General features: G+C 42.5%; 1 protein-coding gene across 1 annotated transcript; it reads left to right on the plus strand.

The window, feature by feature from the left end:
• The first annotated feature begins 21 nt into the window (after positions 1 to 21).
• APOD (apolipoprotein D) lies at positions 22 to 14,343 on the plus strand. The gene is made up of 5 exons (XM_061412222.1): positions 22 to 298; positions 3,620 to 3,769; positions 7,748 to 7,869; positions 10,910 to 10,998; positions 13,000 to 14,343. Exons 1-5 carry the CDS (start codon positions 257 to 259, stop codon positions 13,233 to 13,235), a joined length of 639 nt encoding a protein of 212 aa, XP_061268206.1. The 5' UTR covers positions 22 to 256; the 3' UTR covers positions 13,236 to 14,343.
• Positions 14,344 to 20,473: the final 6,130 nt, after the last annotated feature.

Raw genomic sequence — 20,473 nt, forward strand, 5'->3', positions numbered from 1 at the left:
TCTTTCCCTCTCTCTCACACACACACATGAACAATATCTCCTTGTTTCTTCTTCAGAGAGCAGCTGTGAAAGAAATTGGGGGAGGGAGATGAACATAACATCCCATCTTTGTGTTTCATACAGAGCAAAGCTTTTAGACCAGCCTTCCTGAACTTAGGGGGCGGGGCATGCCTTAAAATTAAACATCAGTGACCTGAGGAAGCTTATAAAATAGCTTGGGAGAAGTCAGTCACCAAGACAGGGCATCTCAGAGTGGATGATTTTGCGTGTGGAAACTGCTTTCACCTCGATAAAAAAGGTATGTACTGTGGTTTAAATTCTCATTTCAGCTAAAAATAATAACTAACATGATTGAGGGCCTTTGGCCAGTTGCTTTGCAGACTTGGTTTCATTTTTCCATAAACGACCTTACAAGGGGGATATTTTTAGTGTCGTTTTTCGAATGAGGAAACTGAAGTTCAGATATCCTAAGCAACAGGCCTAAAGTAAGACCACCAACAAATGCCAGAGCTGGGGTGTCACCCTGAGAAGACTCACCTCAAAGTCTTCTGCTTGCGTCAGGCAACCCCCTTGATACCATTATTGGACAATGAGGAATTATTCCTGCATCAATACTGTACTAGATGAATTCTCAGGGGGTTACCCAGTGTGCATTTCAGTAAAACTGACCAAAAAGTGAGTTGGAATGTGCTGTGTGAATTGAAAATTCATTTAGTATTGATAGAATTAATTATTAAATAATTAAATAATATTAACAGAAAATGCAAAGCTTTTTATCTCCTGAAAAATTTTCTTCAGGCGATATGTTTTCTTATTAGATTCAATAGCAAAATGGTTTTTAAGACCCATATACTTGTGGAAATGTATTTTATTTTGTCAAGTGAAATCTAAAAGTCTCACCCCTAATATTCTGAAGCTCCTCGAGACCAGATGCCAGGTCCACACTATCGTGCAGGTGTGTAGACTCTTAGGAAACCTGGTCTAAGTTCTGGCTTCACAGCTTATCAGGAAGCAACCTCACTGAGTACATGGAGAATGTTAGTGCAGGACTCTTCCAGACTGGGTGTTGTAGAGACTCAGGTCCATGTAAAATTCTGAAACCAGGGCTTCTCCCTGGAGAAGCTCGAGGAGTGTAAGTAGTAATACACAGAGTCAATTCTGTCCCAGGGTGGATGCACCATAACCTTAGTAGAATTCTTTTCTAATTATTTAATATTCAGTTAATATAATATTTAAATTATATCTATTTTTTAAAAGTATTTGAAGTCTCTTCGTTAGGACCATCTTCCCATTAGGGTTAGAAGAAGATGCAAAAGTAAGTCATACATATCCGAGTTCATAGATACAGGTTAATAATGTGATTTACCCTCAGAAATTGCTCAACAAGCGTTGCATGAATTAGAATGCAAGGGGCACTGGGAAAAAATGATGGATATTATCAACTCTTTCTCTCACAAGAAGTTTAGTCATAGGACAAAAACTACTGCAATAAAGAGGCATCTTTGGAAGAGATGCAGGCAGGGATAATTATGCTCTGAAATCCTGCAGAGCTAAAGAACACATTTCAGCTCACTACAGAACATTTTGTAACAAGATATTTGTCAGGAGCTGACTTTTGGTCAAACTGTCATGTGGTAAAATGAGATTCATCAGGTATTAGAGGCAGGTGTTTACTGAAGCACTGAAGGTGGTCACAGAAGGCAGCAAAGTTCAGGGCTGTGGCAGAACGGAGAGCTGGAGACGGGGCCTGAGCCCCGGCCTTCTGCCCCTCTGGGCCTTAGCTTCCCCATCGGTACATCTGAGGGGAGAGGGTGGATAAATGACCTCTAAGTTTCTGCCCAGTTTGGGGGCCGTGGCGAATGTGCATAATGTGTGGCCATCCTTAAGCTTAGAACTCCTGGGCAGGGCACTGAGCCTGGAGCTGACTAGGGGCCGAGAGTAGAACTTCAGTGGTTTTAAGAAGGGCTTGGAAAGGAATGCAAATTTTTGTGGGTTTAGGCTGGATTTTGGCAAATCCATCACCCCCCAAAAGGTTAAAAACAGATGTTGTTTACCTGGTGGCAGGGGCTGATGGGAAACGGAGCCTCAGAGACCAAGGAAAGTAGCCCTCCCCGCCTCACGGGGCAGACGTGCTCAAGGCGGGGACTCGGGGACCGTCCCTCCTCCCCTCAACCTCACATCAACTTTTACTCATTATGTAACTGTTCTTTTGAAAAACACGCAACAAAACCTCCAGAAGAGCTATTGATTATTAAAGGTTATTTGGAGCTTTAGAGATTCTTAAGAAAGTGGTTATAATTATCCCAGTTATGACACATTCTTTTAAAAACTCAAATCTGAGAACATCTTGCTTGCCTCAATTCAGGCCTCTTCATCACAGGGAGAAAGGCAAAGAGCTGGAAATAGCTCTCGTGCAGCTACAGGCGAGGACTCACAAGGAAGAGAACAGACTGAGAGCAAGTCAGTGAAAGAAGCTGGGAGCAACCCAGGCTTCGACCCCACCAGCAGCGCTGCAGCCCCCACCCCTGCCCACTGTGCACCCCCCGCAAAGCAGCTTCCACACCCAAGGGCTCTGGGCTCACATCAGCTACTGGTCCTTCTCTGCTTAAATGTATAGCATGTACGAAAAGTAGCCTCAACAGAATATTAAGGAAGAAAGGAAGGGAAGGAGGAAGGAAGAAAGGAAGGAAGGAAGAGAAATTCAGGAAATACAATAATTTGCTTCTGCATTTCATAATAGCATTTATTGAGCATTTGTGTCAGATACTGCTCTAAATGCTGTCTATATTTTCTCATTTAATTCCCTCGGAATTTCACAAGGTTGGTATGATTATCATTCCCACTTAACAGCCAAGGAAATTAAAGCATCCATTGGACACAGTTATACTTAGTATGTGAAGAGCCAGAATTCAAAGCCAGTCAAGGTGATCCTGGGGTCCCCAAGGTTCCCAGGCCTACTCCTGGCCTGGTAAACAGCCAGCAAGTGGAGGATAGGGTGGGGAGGTGGAGTCAGGGGAGGCATTTCTTTGATGAACCTCATAGGGCGCTAAATGCAGGTTTTGTTTTCGATTAGTTTTTTCTCTCATGGTTCACTTGAGGGCTTCACTCTCTCCCAATCCCTGCCACCCCACCCCACCCCCCCACACACACATTTTTTCTGTTCATTCAACAAGTGCACACACACACATACGCGCGCGCACACACACACACACACACACACACACATGGCTTCTGTTCATTCAACAAGCATTTACTGTGCCTGGCACTGGGAGGTTCTGTGGGAGAGTCCAGGGAGAATTAAACATCATGCCCATCCTTGAAAAATATGTAATTAGCTGTGTGGGGTCAGCAGGGGAGCTGGCCAAATAAGCCCAACAAACTGTAATGCCAGGCAGATTGTGTTCTAATGGAGGCACAGAAGGTTCTAGTGAGGCTCACAGAGGAGGAAGACCTCACAGCCACACCGATGACTGAGGTGGCCCCGGAGGATGAGGGGCTCAGAGGGGCTGAGTAGGAGGCTGCCCACACAGAGACCGACGAGCCCAGACATGTTCCTCCAAGGACTCCGTGCCCTCAGAGACTTCGAACGCCTGCAGCTGCTTTGTTCTCCCCACTCCAGGTCCATCTCCAGCCACCCAGCCCAAGGATGGTGCCAGTGCTGCTGCTGCTCCCTGCCCTGGCTGGCCTCTTCGGAGCAGCTGAGGGACAAGCTTTCCATCTCGGGAAATGCCCCCATCCTCCCGTGCAGGAGAATTTCGACGTGAATAAGGTGTAGTAAAAGAATAAATCCCTGCTTGTTTTGCTGTCTCCTGTTTGAATAAGCATCCTACCAGGTTTGGGTTTTTTTTTTCCTGCTCTAATGACCACAGCAAGCCTTGGGTTAGGTACTTAGCCTCCAAAGAGTTCCCAAAAGCAGACTTTGAGACAAGAACTGGGGAGCAGAGAGGTTTTGGGAGATGATCCCAAGAAGCCTGAGTGGGCTTGTGTGGAAACAGAGGAGGCAGGCAAGCAGTAAAGGGTGAGCTCACGAGCAGGTTACTCTGTGAACAGGGTTCACTTCTGCTGGGGGTCCTCTGAGGAAATGCACAGAATGTGCCTCAGCTTGTCCCATGGATAGGTGCAAGCAGGCAGTGGGAGCTCCCATGACACTGGACAAGCCTCTCACAGGGAAGGAGACCCAGGGGCTTGAGTTGGAAGCTGGCAGTGTGTGTGGGAAGTGCTTGCCATGATGGAGGTGAGTCCAGAGGTGGGCTGAGAGGACAATGGGACACAGGGCATCAGCAGCAGATGTTGCAGAGGTGTTATCCTCACTCTACAGATGAAGAAGCTGAACGTCAGGGAGCTTGCCACCTGCTCAGGTCACACAGCCAGTAAATGCAGAGTAGGATTCAAAACTAGGCTTCCCAGGAGTGCGGGATCCCATGGGTGACTCAAATAGGACCCAGGATGGGATAGCACTTCCCCCAGGGGCCTTCTTGTCACCTGTGCTAAAAAGATATCAATAAAATCAACTCCCCCATATATGGTAAGGATTGTCTCATCATCTTATTCATGTCTTTTGAACACAAAACTTTTCAATATTAATGAAGCCCAAATTATCTTTTCATTTTTTGCTTGTGCTTCTGGTGGCATATCTTAAAAAAAAAAAAAAGTCGCCTAGTCTATGTTTATAAAGATTTACTCCTATACTTTCTTCTAAGGGATTTATAGTTTTAGTTCTTACATATAAGTCTTTGATTCATTTTAAGTTATATTTTGTACATTGGTGATACAGAAAGGAAACTTCTTTCTTTGGCATGAGGATATACAGCTGTTCCAGACTGTTTGTTGAGAAGATGAGTCTTTCCACACTGAATAGTCTTGATATAATTGTTGAAAATCAATTGACCATATGTGTAAGAATTTATTTTTGGGCTCACAATTCTATTCTATTGATTTATATGTCTGTCCTTATTCCAGCACTATATAGTCTTGATTACTGCAGCTTTGTAGTAAGTTTTGAAGTCAGAACATATAAGTCCTTCAACTTTGTTCTTGTGGCTATTCTGAGTCCTTTGTATTTCAACATAAATGTTAGGATCAGTTTGTCAATTTCTGTAAAGAAGCTAGTTGGAATTTTGATAGAGACTGTACTGTTAAGTCTATGGTCAATTTGAAGAGTATTGCCATCTTAGCAAGTTTAAGTCTTCCTATCCATGAACATAGGATGTCTTTCCATTTATTTAGGTCTTCTTTATTTCTGCAGTCTTTTGTATTTTTCAGAGTGTGTTTTATGCTTCTTTGGTTAAATTTTCATAAGAATTTTATTTTTTTTGATGCTATTATAAGTGGAAATTTTCTAAATTAATTTGTAGATTTGTCATTGTAAGTATAGGAATACTTTTTTTCCTAGATATTAGTTATTTTATCCTTTAACCTTGCCGAGTCCATTTGTTAGTTCTAATAGTTGTGTGTGGGGGCGTGTGTGTATTCCTTAGAATCTTCTATCTACAAAACCCTGTCATCTGAAAATGGAGATAGTTTTACTTCTTCCTTTTCATAATTATTTCTAAACATTGCATTCTCCTTATATAGATAGAGAAATGAAGACCCTTCACAAAAATAATATGAGATCATGAGGGAACATGACATGAAGAGCAATCTTCCACCTCTGAGTTTCTTCCTTTCTGGAAAATTAAGCTTCCTTGTTTTAAATTGTGGACCATTAAAGTCACCGTAACAGTAATGGAACTATTTTAAATGCACTGTATAAAATGGAGATATTTTTGGAGGATGCCTATGAAACCAATTGACCTTTAGCTTATTCTTTGATGCTTATTCTTTAAATGCATGTTAAGCTTATTCTTTAAATGCATGTTCAGTTCAGTGATTTTAATTGAAAGATGTCCTTTAACAAATGAGAGGAAAATTTATGTCATAAATGTGAACGTAATTTTAACAAAGAGCCAGGTGACTGAAGCAATACTGCCACCTATTTGCAGTATGCTCTCATTTCAAATTCTGATTGCATCTCTTTAATTTTGCTTTGTTTTGCTGAGTAATACATTTTTAAATTTCTAAAATCATTTCAATTAATATTTTGACTAGGTAAATATATTCACCAGGTTCAAAATTCTAAAGGTGCAAAAGAAGATACAATGAACTTTCGCTTCCACCCCTGTAACCCAGCCTCATTTCTCCCCAGTGACAACCAGTAAAAACAGCTTATGGTGTCTTTTGAGAGATAATGTGTATATATTAAAAAGCACATATATAATTGCAGTAGGAAGAATGTTGTCCATGTCCTATTCCCCAGAATCTGCAAGTAATGTTTCTCTATATAGAAAAAGGGATTTTGAAGTTGTGATTAAAGTTATGGAGCTTGATATGGCAAGGGTATCCTAGATTATCAGGTGGGTCTAATCTAATCATTACAAGCAGAGAACATTTCCCAGCTGTGGTCAGGGAGGTGTGATGATGGAAGAAGACTCAGAGAGATGCAGTGTGAGAAGGAGTTGACCTGTTTTTGCTGGCTCTGAAGATGGAGAAAGGGATTCACAAATCAAGAAATGCAAACGACATCTAGGACTTGGAAAGGACTTGGAAAGAAGACAGATTCTCCTCTAGAGCCTCTGGAAAGGAATGTAGCCCTGCCACACTTTGATTTTAACCCAGTGAGATCCTTGTCAGACTTCAGATGTACAAAACTATGAGACCATAAATTTGTGATGTTTCAAGCTTGTGGTAATTTGTTACATTAGCAATGGGAAACTGATATAACCTTTTCTCCCAGTTTTACATAAAAGGTAGCTTAATATATACACACTATTTTGCACCTGGCTCTTTTCCCATTAAGTGTATCTTGGAGATAATTGCCTGTTGTGTTTTAAAAGAGGGTGTATAGCATTCCATTGTATGGATGTGTCATCATTTAGTTAATCCTATTAATGCTCACTCAAGCCACTTCCTGTCTTTTAATAGTACAAAGAGAACTGCAATGAATGACCTTAGACATACATCATTTCTTATTTTCAGGAGGATACCTTTCCAGAAGTGAGATTGCTGGGCCAGAGTAAATGTAGTTTTAGTTTTGCTTGACATTACCAAGTTGCCCTCACGAAGGTTGTAGACTGAAGCAGTCTCTATGCCGGGGAATGTGTGGAAGCAGGGTGTGACTGTCTCCCTTCACTCTCACCCACACGGTTGCTCAGTTCCTCTAAAGCTGATTCTGCACTGAAGTTACGGTCTGAGAGCAAGCCCCCAGGGGAAGAATGATATAGGTCTTCTAAATCCTGATCTCATGCCAAAAGCCTCTGTGACCAACTCCTCGTGTGGGATCTTATGAGGAGAATTGAGTCGATTCTGGAGTCCCAGCTCCCCACAGTAAACATATCTGACTTTGCACACAATTCAAAGATGCCTTGTAAAATCATAAAATATTTGAGATGACATCTTACATCATCTAAACCAATCCCTTCCTTTTACAGAGTTTAGAATTTCACGTAGGTTTTGACTGAAGGGGACACCAAGAACATAGCTAAATAAGAGCACTTTAGGAATGGACGGTGGCATTCAACCAATGCCCACACATCCGATTCACTTATTCCCATTGGAATCAATATCTTGCTCAGTGGCTTCTGGGAACAATGCAGCCCATTTTGCCTGGCTTCCCCAAGAAAGGGCTCTGCTCTGAAAGACAGCAATGGGAAAGAGTTTTCAGGTCCCCAGAGAGCCGCAGGGTTTTCTCTGCCTGTCGTTGTCTCTGCAGTATCTTGGAAAATGGTATGAAATTGAGAAGATCCCAGTGAGCTTTGAGAAGGGAAGTTGCATCCAAGCCAACTACTCACTAAAGGAAAATGGAAACATCAAAGTGATAAACAAGGAGCTGAGGTGAGTGGTTGTGGTTTCAAAGGCATTGTACATCCTGGAGGCAGCCCTGCAGACTTGTCCTGGGATGACTGGTGCCCTTGCCTTATAGTGTGAGAGGATGGGGACATCGCTGGGTCTTGGTTGCCTGCTCACAGGTCCTGAAAGGACAGCTTTTGGCAGGCAGGATGGTAGGGACAAGTCACACATTCATTTCCATGGCTACTTGCTGAGCAACTTATTGTGTCCCAGAGCCTGTGAAAGACCCTGGGGACTTAATGGTAACACAAACTGCAAGATTTCTTGCTCTCACTCCAAAATAGACCGTCTGGAAGCAAAAGACAGCAGGGACTCTCTTGTCTGATCTCCAGTACCAAAAGAGAAGCCCTTTCTATACCACCTGCTGATTGAGAGCATCTAGCTTAGCTTGAATCCTTCCAGAAACTGGGAGCTCATCAATGTCCATGACAGTTTATTCCATCTTCAGACAGTTTTAACTGTTAGAAAACTCCTTTTCTTATTAAGCAAGAATGAAATGCATACATAGTCACATTCTAGGTTTTGTGAACAGGAGAGTCTACAGAGATATACTTTTCTATCATTGAGGGCTTCTTCACTGATCCCAAAATTCATATTTTAAAAGCAAATATAAACTTAAAAAGAAACCCAGTAAGAACTGCTACCCACCCACCATCAACAAACATGAGAGTAACAATAAACAATGATAACTAATATTAATTAAGCATTTCCTATGTGCAAGGCACTCTTCTGTATGCATATATATATATGTGTGAGTACAAGTGCATGTATTTATGTATATGTAAATGAGCATTGCTATTCATTTAATCCCCACAGCAACCTGAGGTAGGTACTATTATTAAATCCATTCTTATGGATGAAGAAACTGAGATACATAGAGGTAAAGTAATTTGCCCAAGAGTCACAGAGCTTGTAAGTGACAAAGCTGAGATTCAAGAGATTCAAAACCCAGGAGAAAGGACTACCCTGGTGGTCCAGTGGTTAAGACTCCACACTTCCAATGCAGGAGGTGAGGGTTTGATCCCTGGTCAGGGAACTAAGATGCCACAGTTCAGTTCAGTTCAGTTCAGTTGCTCAGTCGTGTCCGACTCTTTGAGACCCCCATGAATCACAGCATGCCAGGCCTCCCTGTCCATCACCAACTCCCGGAGTTCACTCAGACTCATGTCCGTTGAGTCAGTGATGCCATCCAGCCATCTCATCCTCTGTCGTCCCTCTTCTCCTCCTGCCCCCAATCCTTCCCAGCATCAGAGTCTTTTCCAATGAGTCAACTCTTTGCATGAGGTGGCCAAAGTATTGGAGTTTCAACTTCAACATCAGTCCTTCCAATGAACACCCAGGACTGATCTCCTTTAGGATAGACTGGTTGGACCTCCTTGCAGTCCAAGGGACTCTCAAGAGTCTTCTCCAACACCACAGGTCAAAAGCATCAGTTCTTCAGCGCTCAGCTTTCTTCACAGTCCAACTCTCACATCCATACATGACCACTGGAAAAACCATAGCCTTGACTAGACAGACCTTTGTTGGCAAAGTAATGTCTCTGCTTTTTAATATGCTATCTAGGTTGGTCATAACTTTTCTTCCAAGGAGTAAGCGTCTTTTAATTTCATGGCTGCAATCACCACCTGCAGTGATTTTGGAGCCCAAAAAAATGAAGTCTGAAACTGTTTCCACTGTTTCCCCATTTATTTCCCAAGAAGTGAAGGGACCAGATGCCATGATCTTAGTTTTCTGAATGTTGAGTTTTAAACCAACTTTTTCACTCTTCTCTTTCACTTTCATCAAGAGGCTTTTTAGTTCCTCTTCACTTTCTGCTATAAGGGAAGTGTCATCTACATATCTGAGGTTATTGATATTTCTTCTGGCAATCTGGATTCCAGCTTGAGCTTCATCCAGCCCAGCATTTCTCATGATGTACTCTGCATATAAGTTAAATAAGCAGTGTGACAATATACAGCCTTGACGTACTCCTTTTCCTATTTGGAACCAGTCTGTTGTTCCATGTCCAGTTCTAACTGTTGCTTCCTGACCTGCGTACAGGTTTCTGAAGAGGCAGGTCAGGTGGTCTGGTATTCCCATCTCTTTCAGAATCTTCCACAGTTTATTGTGATACACACAGTCAAAGGCTTTGGCATAGTCAATAAAGCAGAAATAGCCAAAAAATAAAAATTAAAAAATAAATTAAAAAGTTTTAAAGTAAATTAAAACCAGGGAGAAGTGAAATGGAGAAGAAACCAGAAGACAAATGAAAGAAGCTGGACATGAAGGGTTGCCATTCCTGTTTCCTAAGTTGTCTAAGAAGTGTGTTCAACTCCAAGAAAACAAGTACCAGTCAGACTGGTAGTCACACAGGCTCAGAAAGACTTCCCATGGCCATTATATTACCCATTAAGCTTCCTGTGAGCCGCAACACAGTGGCTGATTCTCTGACCCCGCATAAACCAAAACAATACTGGAAGAGTCTTGAATAAAGAAAAATCAGACTCGTTTCAGAGCTTCTGATATCACTGAGGCCCAAAGAGGGGGAAAACTTTGCAGATCTCCAGACTTCATGTTTTGCATGATTTTTAGTGATCTAGTCAGCCTTTATGTTTTCCTTTGGACCCTTGTCATTTTTAAAGAAATGAATATTCTTTTTGTGTGAAGTTGATTCATTTGTTTGTAAATTTTCCCTTTTTCCTCCGTCATGCTTTGGAGTCCAGGAGCAAGAAACAGCCTTGCAGGCCACTACATATACTCTGAAAAAAAGGGTTGAAGTGCCAGGGTCTCACATATCATCCAGTCCTTGGCCATTGCAATTGTTGATCCTTATTACCCCAAAACTGTCTTTCTCTGCTCAGTCCAGAGACAGTAATAAAGCAAAGGGGAGGGAATAGACCCAGGACCCAGCCTACCGTCAAGAATCTCCTACCCAGAAATTGCACTGTTGGCCACCATGATTGTTGGTGTCACAAATCTTGCCTTTCATTGATTTGTGGCTTTTAACTGGTTAAGGTTTTTTTGTTCTGTTTTTTACTCACTGCAGAGCTGATGGAACTGTGAATCAAATTGAAGGTGAAGCCACCCCGGAGAACATCACAGAGCCTGCCAAGCTGGCAGTTAAGTTTTTCTGGTGTAAGTATACACTTCTCTCAGGAGGCGTCAGGGACAGGAGCTCGACAAACTGAAGGCTAGAGCCCTGGGTCGGAGCAGTCCTGTCACATCTGAGTGTCACCTATACTGATTCAATGCATAATTACCTGTGGAACACCTCCTACCTGCCGTATGCTGGGCTAGGCCCTGGAGATGCAAAGATGAGCAAGACAGAGCTGGCCAATGTCCCTGTGAAGCTTACATGTCAGTGTGGATACTGACAAGCAGCCAGGTGATTTATTATAAAACTACAGGAAGTATGTCAATGGAGGAAGCACAGATTGAAGCCTGTTGGGCATGAGTATTAGGAGACTCAAGCCAGTCTTCTTTCCCAGAGGGAACTAATAACTGCAAAATTAGTAGTTATTAGAAAAACGACTAACATGTGAGAAAGTTTAAAAGCAAGAGCTGGTAAGAGTGAAGGTAAGTTGGAGTCCTGGCTCTGTTTGCCACTTTCTATCCAAATTTTGGGGGTTTCATTTGGTTCCCCTTCCAGTTGGACAGTGGGTTTTCCTTGGTGTTGGGAGGTGGAGTTATTGAATAATATCCTCTGAATTTAAAAGGAACTTTGAGACTGGAAAGGAAAGCAGGCAACTCCATAAAGAACGGTTATGTTTATTATGGGTAACTTATATCCAGACAGAATCATGTAGACGACCATCAGAGGCATTCCCAGCTGCACTGCGTTCTGCCAAAAGGGGGACAGGGATGCTTAATGGGGCCACAGCTAAAAATAGAATCTGACTACTAAAGGAAGCATGTCCACACTGACAGAAACTGAGGGATTTGCCTCCTCCCACCCTCACCCCAGGGGTCTCATGACCATTAACCACCTGTGTCAGCAAAAGACATTCTTTCAGTTTTCGTGTGAGATAAAGACTGTAGGGAACTTATTTGGCTTGGGTGCTTTCCTTGTGAGTAAGCTAAAGCTCAGTAGGGCGAAAAAGGGGAGGGCTAGGAGTGCAGGCCTAAGATGGAGCTGACACAATGGAGCCAGTGCCATTGAGCCACACACTTGGCTTGGCTGTGGAGGTCAAGTTCACAAAGGAAATTTCTGGATTCAAATGGAAAAGTAAACCCTCCATCTGTCTTCTTAAAGACCCTTTTAATACTGAACTTTCAACACTACTCAGATGTCAATCAGTGAATCTCTATAGGCCCTTTAGGAAGAATTTGTAACCTGTTACCACCTTATTTGGGCTTACCCAGCGGCTCAGTGGTGAAAAACTCACCTGCTAATGCAGGAGATGAAGGAGATGCGGGTTCGACCCTTGGCTTTGGAAGATCCTTTGGAGCAGGAAATGGCAACTCACTCCAGTATTCTTGCTTGAGAAATCACATGGACAGAGGAGCCTGATGGGCTACAGTCCATAGGGTCACAAAGAGTCAGACATGACCGAGTGACTAAACAACAGCCATCACCTGATTTACCATATTCTTAAGAATAGTGGGGTTTTCAAAGTTCACACAAGAAGTAAAACAAGCAAGCCAACATTAGCCTCTACCTCCTCCTATAGGTGGATTATAGAGGAAGCTGGATGGTACAAACCTGGAAAGCCTGGGGCCCCTGACTGTGCATTCCTAACTGCACTTACTGAGTAACGGCTCCATAGGCACTTGTGCTCAGTGCACCTGTCAGTCCAGGGGATCCGGCCCAACTTCCAGATATTACGGGCTTCCAGGTACCAACCTGCAGTCAGGGAATGGGGATCCAGAATGGTGGCTCTGAACTCTGGCTGCACATTGGAATTACTGGGAAGCTTTCCAAAGTACCAACAAGCTCCAGTTCGGCCTTTGGGAGTTGGGGTGGGGAGAGATGAGCCTGGTGTTTTTCAGAGGTCCCATATGATTCCCACATGAAGCCAGAATGAAGACCCACTGATGTAGAAGAACTAGAATCCCAGAGCCTGGCTTCCAGGACCCTGGAGATGAAGGTTTCTCTTGCCCTGGTCCCTCCTAATACTGCCTTCCTCTGGTTCTCAGTCATGCCGTCAGCTCCGTACTGGGTCCTGGCCACCGACTATGAGAACTACGCCCTCGTGTACTCCTGTACCACAATCATCTGGCTTTTTCACATGGATCATGTTTGGATCTTGGGAAGAAACCCTTATCTCCCTCCAGAAACAGTGACCTATCTCAAAGATATCCTGACCTCTAATAACATTGAAGTTGAGAAAATGACGATCACAGATCAGGTGAACTGTCCCGAGTCCATGTAACCAGGCTCTAAAGGGAGCTGCATTCACTCCATGTTCCTTCTCTTGCTTTGCTTTTCCCCTATACCAACCCGCATAAAGACAAACCAAACCACCAGAGCAACCTATTACAAACCTACCAGAAGGGAAACGTGGCAGCAGAAGCTAATGGAGAAGAACCCAAGGCAAGCTGGCCCAGACATTTAGCCATGCACCATTCTGTTACCTTGCGAGTCTGATAATAAACTTGCTGCTGACTTGCTGTGCTCACAGTAGATTCTAAACTGGACTAATTATTGTGGGGTTTTAATGAGAAGCCTAAGTTTGGAAATCCTTAAGCAGTGATGTTGAAAAAAAAAATGAAGCCCTGAACAGTTTAAAGGTAACAATCCTGTTTCTAGAAAGAGAAAGCTGATGGCAAAGGCACATTCCAAGTGACCCGAATCCAGGTGCCCCCATCCTGCAATAGGCAGTCCTTAGTGGGGGGAATCCTATGGAAGTTTTGAGTCTCTGACAGGCAGTTTCCTGGAAACATTTGCTCTCAGGAGGTCTTCAGAACCACGTGAAGAATGGGACCATCTTAAGTCTGTGCAATGAAGAGAGTCTGTGAGGGAGAAGCTATGGGAATTTTTAAGAAAATAATTTTTTTTGTCTTTTATTCAGCTGATATTTACTGGGACTCAAGAGCATTCCAGGCATTGAGAAATAGAATCCATTTTCTCCCACAGAAGCTCACAGACTAGCGAGGGAGACTGACAAGTAGAGATATGGATTTTAATCCAAGCTGAGGGGTGCAAAGGCAGAGACGTGTGGCGGGAGCTGGGGAAGCTCTGAGAAGATCTCAACCCCTGCCAGACACAGGCACTTACGAGGTGGTACAGTCACACACTGGGGCATTCCAGCTTCAAGGAGTCAGGAAGCACCTGGAGTTTGCTCCTGATTGGTTTTTTTTTTTTTTTTTTTTACATTTTAACTCTTAAAATCAAAACAGCCTCAAAATGATCACCCTGCGATTATTCTTATCTTGCAAAAAATTTGTAATCCATTAATGTTTGGGAAATGAATAGAAAATGAAGCCATTTGATTAGATTTTTGCGTTTTCAGCACAAATATAAAATACTCATTTCCTGGAGCGTTTGAGACTCTTCACTGCTTTATATTAAAGGTTATAAAAATTACAAGAAGCTTAATATGTATCATTTTCATTTTACTAAATAAATATGACCTCAAAAGGTAGCTTGCAATTCAAAATTCCTAAAGGCTGAAACTCACTAGACAAAGAGGTAGGAAGGAAGCTGTAGGTATTAAAGAAGAGCCTCTTCCCATATCTCAGCCTTCTGCTGCTTCCTGTGCCTTATGTCACTGCCCACCCCAGTGAAGGGCTCCTGGCTTGACTTCTTTTTTTTTTTTAATTTTATTTTATTTTTAAACTTTACATAATTGTATTAGTTTTGCCAAATATCAAAATGAATCCGCCACAGGTATACATGTGTTCCCCATCCTGAACCCTCCTCCCTCCTCCCTCCCAATACCATCCCTCTGGGTCGTCCCAGTGCACTAGCCCCAAGCATCCAGTATCGTGCATCAAACCTGGACTGGCATCTCGTTTCATACATGATATTTTACATGTTTCAATGCCATTCTCCCAAATCTTCCCACCCTCTCCCTCTCCCATAGAGTCCATAAGACTGTTCTATTGACTTCTGTAGTTCTTCCCAGAGTGTTAAGCTGATTGTCTAGTTCTTACCTCATAGTTCAAGAAAAGTCATGACTGTGTTAATAGCTCTTAATGGCTGTCTAATAGCATCTAAAACAACAAACGTGACTACATTTTGCACCTTTTACAGTGTCTTGCCCAAACATAGGCTCACAATTCTTGTGTGAATCAATTACTGAGTAAGTCAATAGATGGGTGGACTTGAGATGTTTGGGAAAGGATAAGGAAACTGAGAAGCAAGTATCAGGGGTCATTGAATCCGAGAAAATGGGAGGAATTCAGAGGGTAGCATGGGGGCATCATGGGGTAAAACAACAAAAATTTCAGAAGAGAAAGCAAAAGAAGTGGGAATTAAACAGCAAAATAGAGACAGTAGCAACCCCCCGTGTGCCCATAAATAAATGACCCCCACATACCCATCATCAGTGCCAATAGTCATCAACATTTCACCAATCTTGCTTCAGCTATCACCCATCCACCTCTGGTGTTTTTTCAAATAGTGTTTTGAAAAATACTAAATAGCACATCCTATTATTTTTCCTGTTAACTACTTAAGTATAAATCTCTAGCAAGTACAGGCACTTTTTAAACCAAAAAAAAGAAAAGAAAAGCAAGGTTATATCTTACATCCTGAAAGTACTCAGAGAATGTAATTTATGTAATATAAAGATTATTTTATATTTTCCATATGAAAGGAAAGATACATGTACAGAGGTGTTCATCATACTTTTACTTGTAGCAGCCCCCAAACTAAAAGGAGCTAAAGTTAAATGAAAACTAACAGCAGAGGAGCGAAGGGAAGATCCCCTGGAGGAGGGCAAGGCAACCCACTCCAGTATTCTTGCCTGGCGAATCCCATGGACAGAGAAGCCTGGTGGGCTCAGCCCACAGGGTTGCAAAGAGTCAGACACGACTGAAGCGACTTAGCATGCATGCAGAGGAGTGAGATCATAAATTATGGAACAGCCACTTGATGTAATGTGGTATACTCCGTAAATTTGTCGTTATGAAGATAGAGGTCACGTGAGAGCTGGTGCCTGCCTGCCACACTCACTACTGATGGGGGTAGGGAGGATGAAGGGGGAGTAGGGAGGAAGATTAGGGGTCCCTGTATGTGGCCTTGCTGCCTGCAGAGAGAGAGTCTGGAACATGTGCTGTGCTGACCCCACCACATCCAATAGGACCAAGGTGTGTCCACCTGAGTTAATGACTGCCAATCCACAAGCTAAACAGAAACTTCTGACGGCCTACCTGGATGGAAAAGATAAATTAGGCCAATCTAATCAGAATTTGGCTTTAAGAGATCTAGAGAAAGGATAATTGAAAACTCTGTAAGTAATAACTGAGAGGTCGTGTGGTTTGGGGTGGCCGTTTTTGTCGATCCACAACTGAAGTTATAAGAGTGCAGAAGAGAAATGCACAGATAAGCTCATACCCCACCTAAGGCTTCTGAGAGTGGCTTCAGTAGCCGATGGCTGTGTCCCAGCTCTAATTCCTGTGGGGCTTAGCTGTCTTAGGTTCCTGTCCCTGGATTTCTTTAAGATTAGGCTCACACATACACCTACCTACACACACACACACACACACACAACTTTTTTTTCTTTTGAGCTAATTTAACTTGACTGAGTAATGTTCTTTGCAACCTAAAATAGCCCTAAGACAAAAGTGTTCACTTTTTGAGTGAAAAAAGACAGCAGTATTGTACTTAAGTTGTACTTAGTTACATAAAATGATGGCATGCAATCAAGGACTGAAGGTGAACAAAGAAATGAAGGCAATTAATGTCTTAGAATAGTGGAATTACACAGTGATGTGCTTTCCTTTTTTATTTTTGCTGCTGGTATTTGTCGTGTAGGCCTTAAAACTTTAGACCCCAAACCTTTCTTCTAGTTCAGCCCGACCCTCTGGCAAGCTGAGTTCCAAATGCCAAAGAAATAGAAATTTAGAAAATGTCTGTTTTCACAGTTGTCTAATTGTTGTATTATTTTATTGAAAAGTTCCCCCCAACACAATCACTTTCATCTTAATAATTAGAAGAAACTATTAACATTTTGAATATTTGTTAAATATGGTTAACTTAGATGAAAATACGTTCATCAAATGTAGGTTTTCCAGCAGAATAAGACAATCTGAACTACGTTGTTGGGAGAGCTGAAAGGGAGTGTAATGGAAAGCATGTTGGGACCTCGGATGAGATTCAGGGCTCTAGTCCTGGCTTCAGAGGACTTAGCCAGCATCCCTCTTCCCTCCAGGCCTGTCTCTTCACCTGTGTGTCATTAAAAGAACTGAACTACACCATGCACCTTTAAGGACTCTTCCAGGTCACACATTTATAGTTCTGTACATTATAGTTTTGTTCAGTTCAGTTCAGTCGCTCAGTCGTGTCCGACTCTTTGCGACCCCATGAACCGCAGCACACCAGGCCTCCCTGTCCATCACCAACTCCCGGAGTTCACTCAGACTCATGTGCATTGAGTTGGTGATGCCATCCAGCCATCTCATCCTCTGTTGTCACCTTCTCCTCCTGCCCCCAATCCCTCCCAGCATCAAGGTCTTTTCCAGTGAGTCAACTCTTCGCATGAAGTGGCCAAAGTACTGTAGTTTCAGCTTTAGCATCATTCCTTCCAAAGAAATCCCAGGGCTGATCTCCTTTAGGATAGACTGGTTGGATCTCCTTGCAGTCCAAGGGACTCTCAAGAGTCTTCTCCAACACCACAGTCCAAAAGCATCAGTTCTTCCGCATTCAGCTTTCTTTATAGTCCAACTCTCACATCCATACATGACCACTGGAAAAACCATAGCCTTGACTAGATGGACCTTTGTTGACAAAGTAATGTCTCTGCTTTTTAATCTGCTGTCTAGGTTGGTCACAACTTTCCTTCCAAGGAGTAAGCGTCTTTTAATTTCATGGCTGCAATCACCATCTGCAGTGATTTTGGAGCCCCCAAAATAAAGTCAGCCACTGTTTCCACTGTTTCCCTGTCTATTTCCCATGAAGTGATGGCACCGGATGCCATGATCCTAGTTTTCTGAATGTTGAGCTTTAAGCCAACTTTTTCACTTTCATCAAGAGGCTCTTTAGTTCTTCTTCACTTTCTGCCATCAGGGAGTGTCATCTGCATATCTGAGGTTATTGATATTTCTCCCAGCAATCTTGATTCCAGCTTGTGCTTCCTCCAGCCCAGCATTTCTCATGATGCACTCTGCATAGAAGTTAAATAAGCAGGGTGACAATATACAGCCTTGATGTACTCCTTTTCCTATTTGGAACCAGTCTGTTGTTCCATGTCCAGTTCTAACTGTTAATAAAGTAACTTTTTCTAAGAGGGGAGGAATACCTGTAGCTTTATAGAGAAAAGACATCATAAATTTAAAAGACCAATTCTTTGAATCGTTTTGTCTCCTTATCCTTATCAATGTACACACACACATGCAAACGCACACTTTACTCTGTTTTTCAATCAGTACATGTACCTTTTTTCCTACTCTACAGTATTTGGATGAATATTTTACTTCCATAACATGTTATGTTCTGTAAATGCATTGGGAGTATTATATTTAATTCTCCTGAATTTTCCTAGGCTGCTAATTCCAATGTAAAAATGCCAACCTTAACTCTTCAGCCTCTTCAGAGACCCAGGGGGGCAATAGTTTATTGAATTATAAAGTGACTCTTCCATAACAAAATTTCGAAGAGGGCTTGGGACAAGCAGTCAGGAGCCAAAGTTGGATAAGTACAGTCAAGTATTCGGACTTTTGTCCCAATCCCTTCACTCAAGCATGCTGAAGCCCTAATGGTGCCTCTGGACTCCTGCAGAGGGGTAGGTGCTCACTTCTGTTTATTTCAGTGCCCCTTGATTTTTTTTTCCAGAGGGAGGGTATTGTTGCTTTACAACGTTGTGTTAGTTTCTGCTGCTCAGCAAAGTGAATCATCTATATGTATACACATATCCTCTCCCTCTTGGTCCTCCCCCCACCCCCCATCCCACCCATTTAGTCACCACAGAGCATGCACCTGAGCCCCCTGCACCATATAACAGGTTCCTTGCTTCACACACCCTCCTGGCCTAGCACCATCCTCCTGGTGGTCCCTCAGTTCCACCTTTCCTGTCTCTCCTCCCTTTGTTACTTCTCAGGCACCCAGTCTACTGGCTCTCAACTAATGCAGGCCGGTTTCCTGAGAGAATACATACTTCCCTTAGGAAGACATCCCAGAATGGGGAGAGTGTGGGCTAAAGAGGGAAAATTTTACAAAAAATTTCCCCAAGCAATTCAAAATTGCTTCATGCCTCAGTAGAGAACTCTTTCTTTGTTAGAACTATTTACCTCTCCCTTTGTCTCCCATCCCAATCCTTTTCATGCATATCCTTTCCCTTACTAACATCTGCTGCTGTCAAAATCCTTATTTAACCATCAGGTGTACATCAGTACTTTTGCAGAGCAGTTTGACAATATCTAGCAAAGTTGAGAATGACACAGACTTCGACCTAGTGATTCTATTCTCTGGTAAATATCCTAGAAATATTCCTGTATATGAGCACAAACGTTCATTGTGTCACTGCCTGAAGGACTGAGAAACCAGGGACAACCTAAATGTCCATCAGCAGAATTGATCTTAAAATTGTGGTACACACACACACACACACACACACATGCACACACACACACATAAAAGAAATATTATGCAACAGTTAAAGTGAACTATAGCTACATGTGTCAACATACATAATTTATAAAATATGTGTTTACATATATATATAATATAAAATATGCAAAGGGAGGCAGAGGATAAAAGCAAATGGCAATAGGCAGAAGGATATGGTATGATACTGTATATAAAGTGGCTTATTATTTCAGATTACAAACATATGCAATAAAAGCATAAGGAAATTCAGAGAGTATTAAACACCAAATTCAAGGTTATTTCCAGAGGGTGGAGAGAGGAGGGTTGCAATTGGATTGCAACACAGGTAGCTACCATTGCATTGGAATTGTATTATTTTCCTGTTGCTGCTGTAACAAATTACTGCAAACTTGATGGTTGAAAACAACAGAACTTTATTCTCTGAAAATTCTGAAAGCCAGAAGTTCAAAATGTGAAGGTGTGGGCAGTGCTATGCTCCCTTTGCAGGCTCTAGAGGCAACTCTGTTCCTCACCTCTTCCCTCATCTGGTGGCCGCCAGCATTTCCTTGGTTTGTGTCCACATCACTCCAACTTTCAAATCTCTTTCTGATCCATCTTCACAAGACCTCCTTGTGCAGACAAATGTGTGTATGTGAATATCCCTATGCCTCCCTCTTATGAGACTCTTGCCATAGCATTTACGGCCCATCTGGATAATCCATGATAATCCTCCCCCGCCCCCATCTCAAGATCCTTAATTTGAGCACACATGCAAAGATCTATTTTTCCAAATTTAACATTTACAAGTTTCAGGAATTAGGACCTGATATCTTTGGGAGGGGTACATTTTCAGCTACCACAGCAATGTTTTATTTCTTGAGCTCAATGGGGAGAGATAGCACATATAGGCCCATAGCTGTC

The sequence above is a fragment of the Bos javanicus genome, chromosome 1, assembly GCF_032452875.1.
Source record: "Bos javanicus breed banteng chromosome 1, ARS-OSU_banteng_1.0, whole genome shotgun sequence".
Taxonomy (NCBI): Eukaryota; Metazoa; Chordata; class Mammalia; order Artiodactyla; family Bovidae; genus Bos; species Bos javanicus.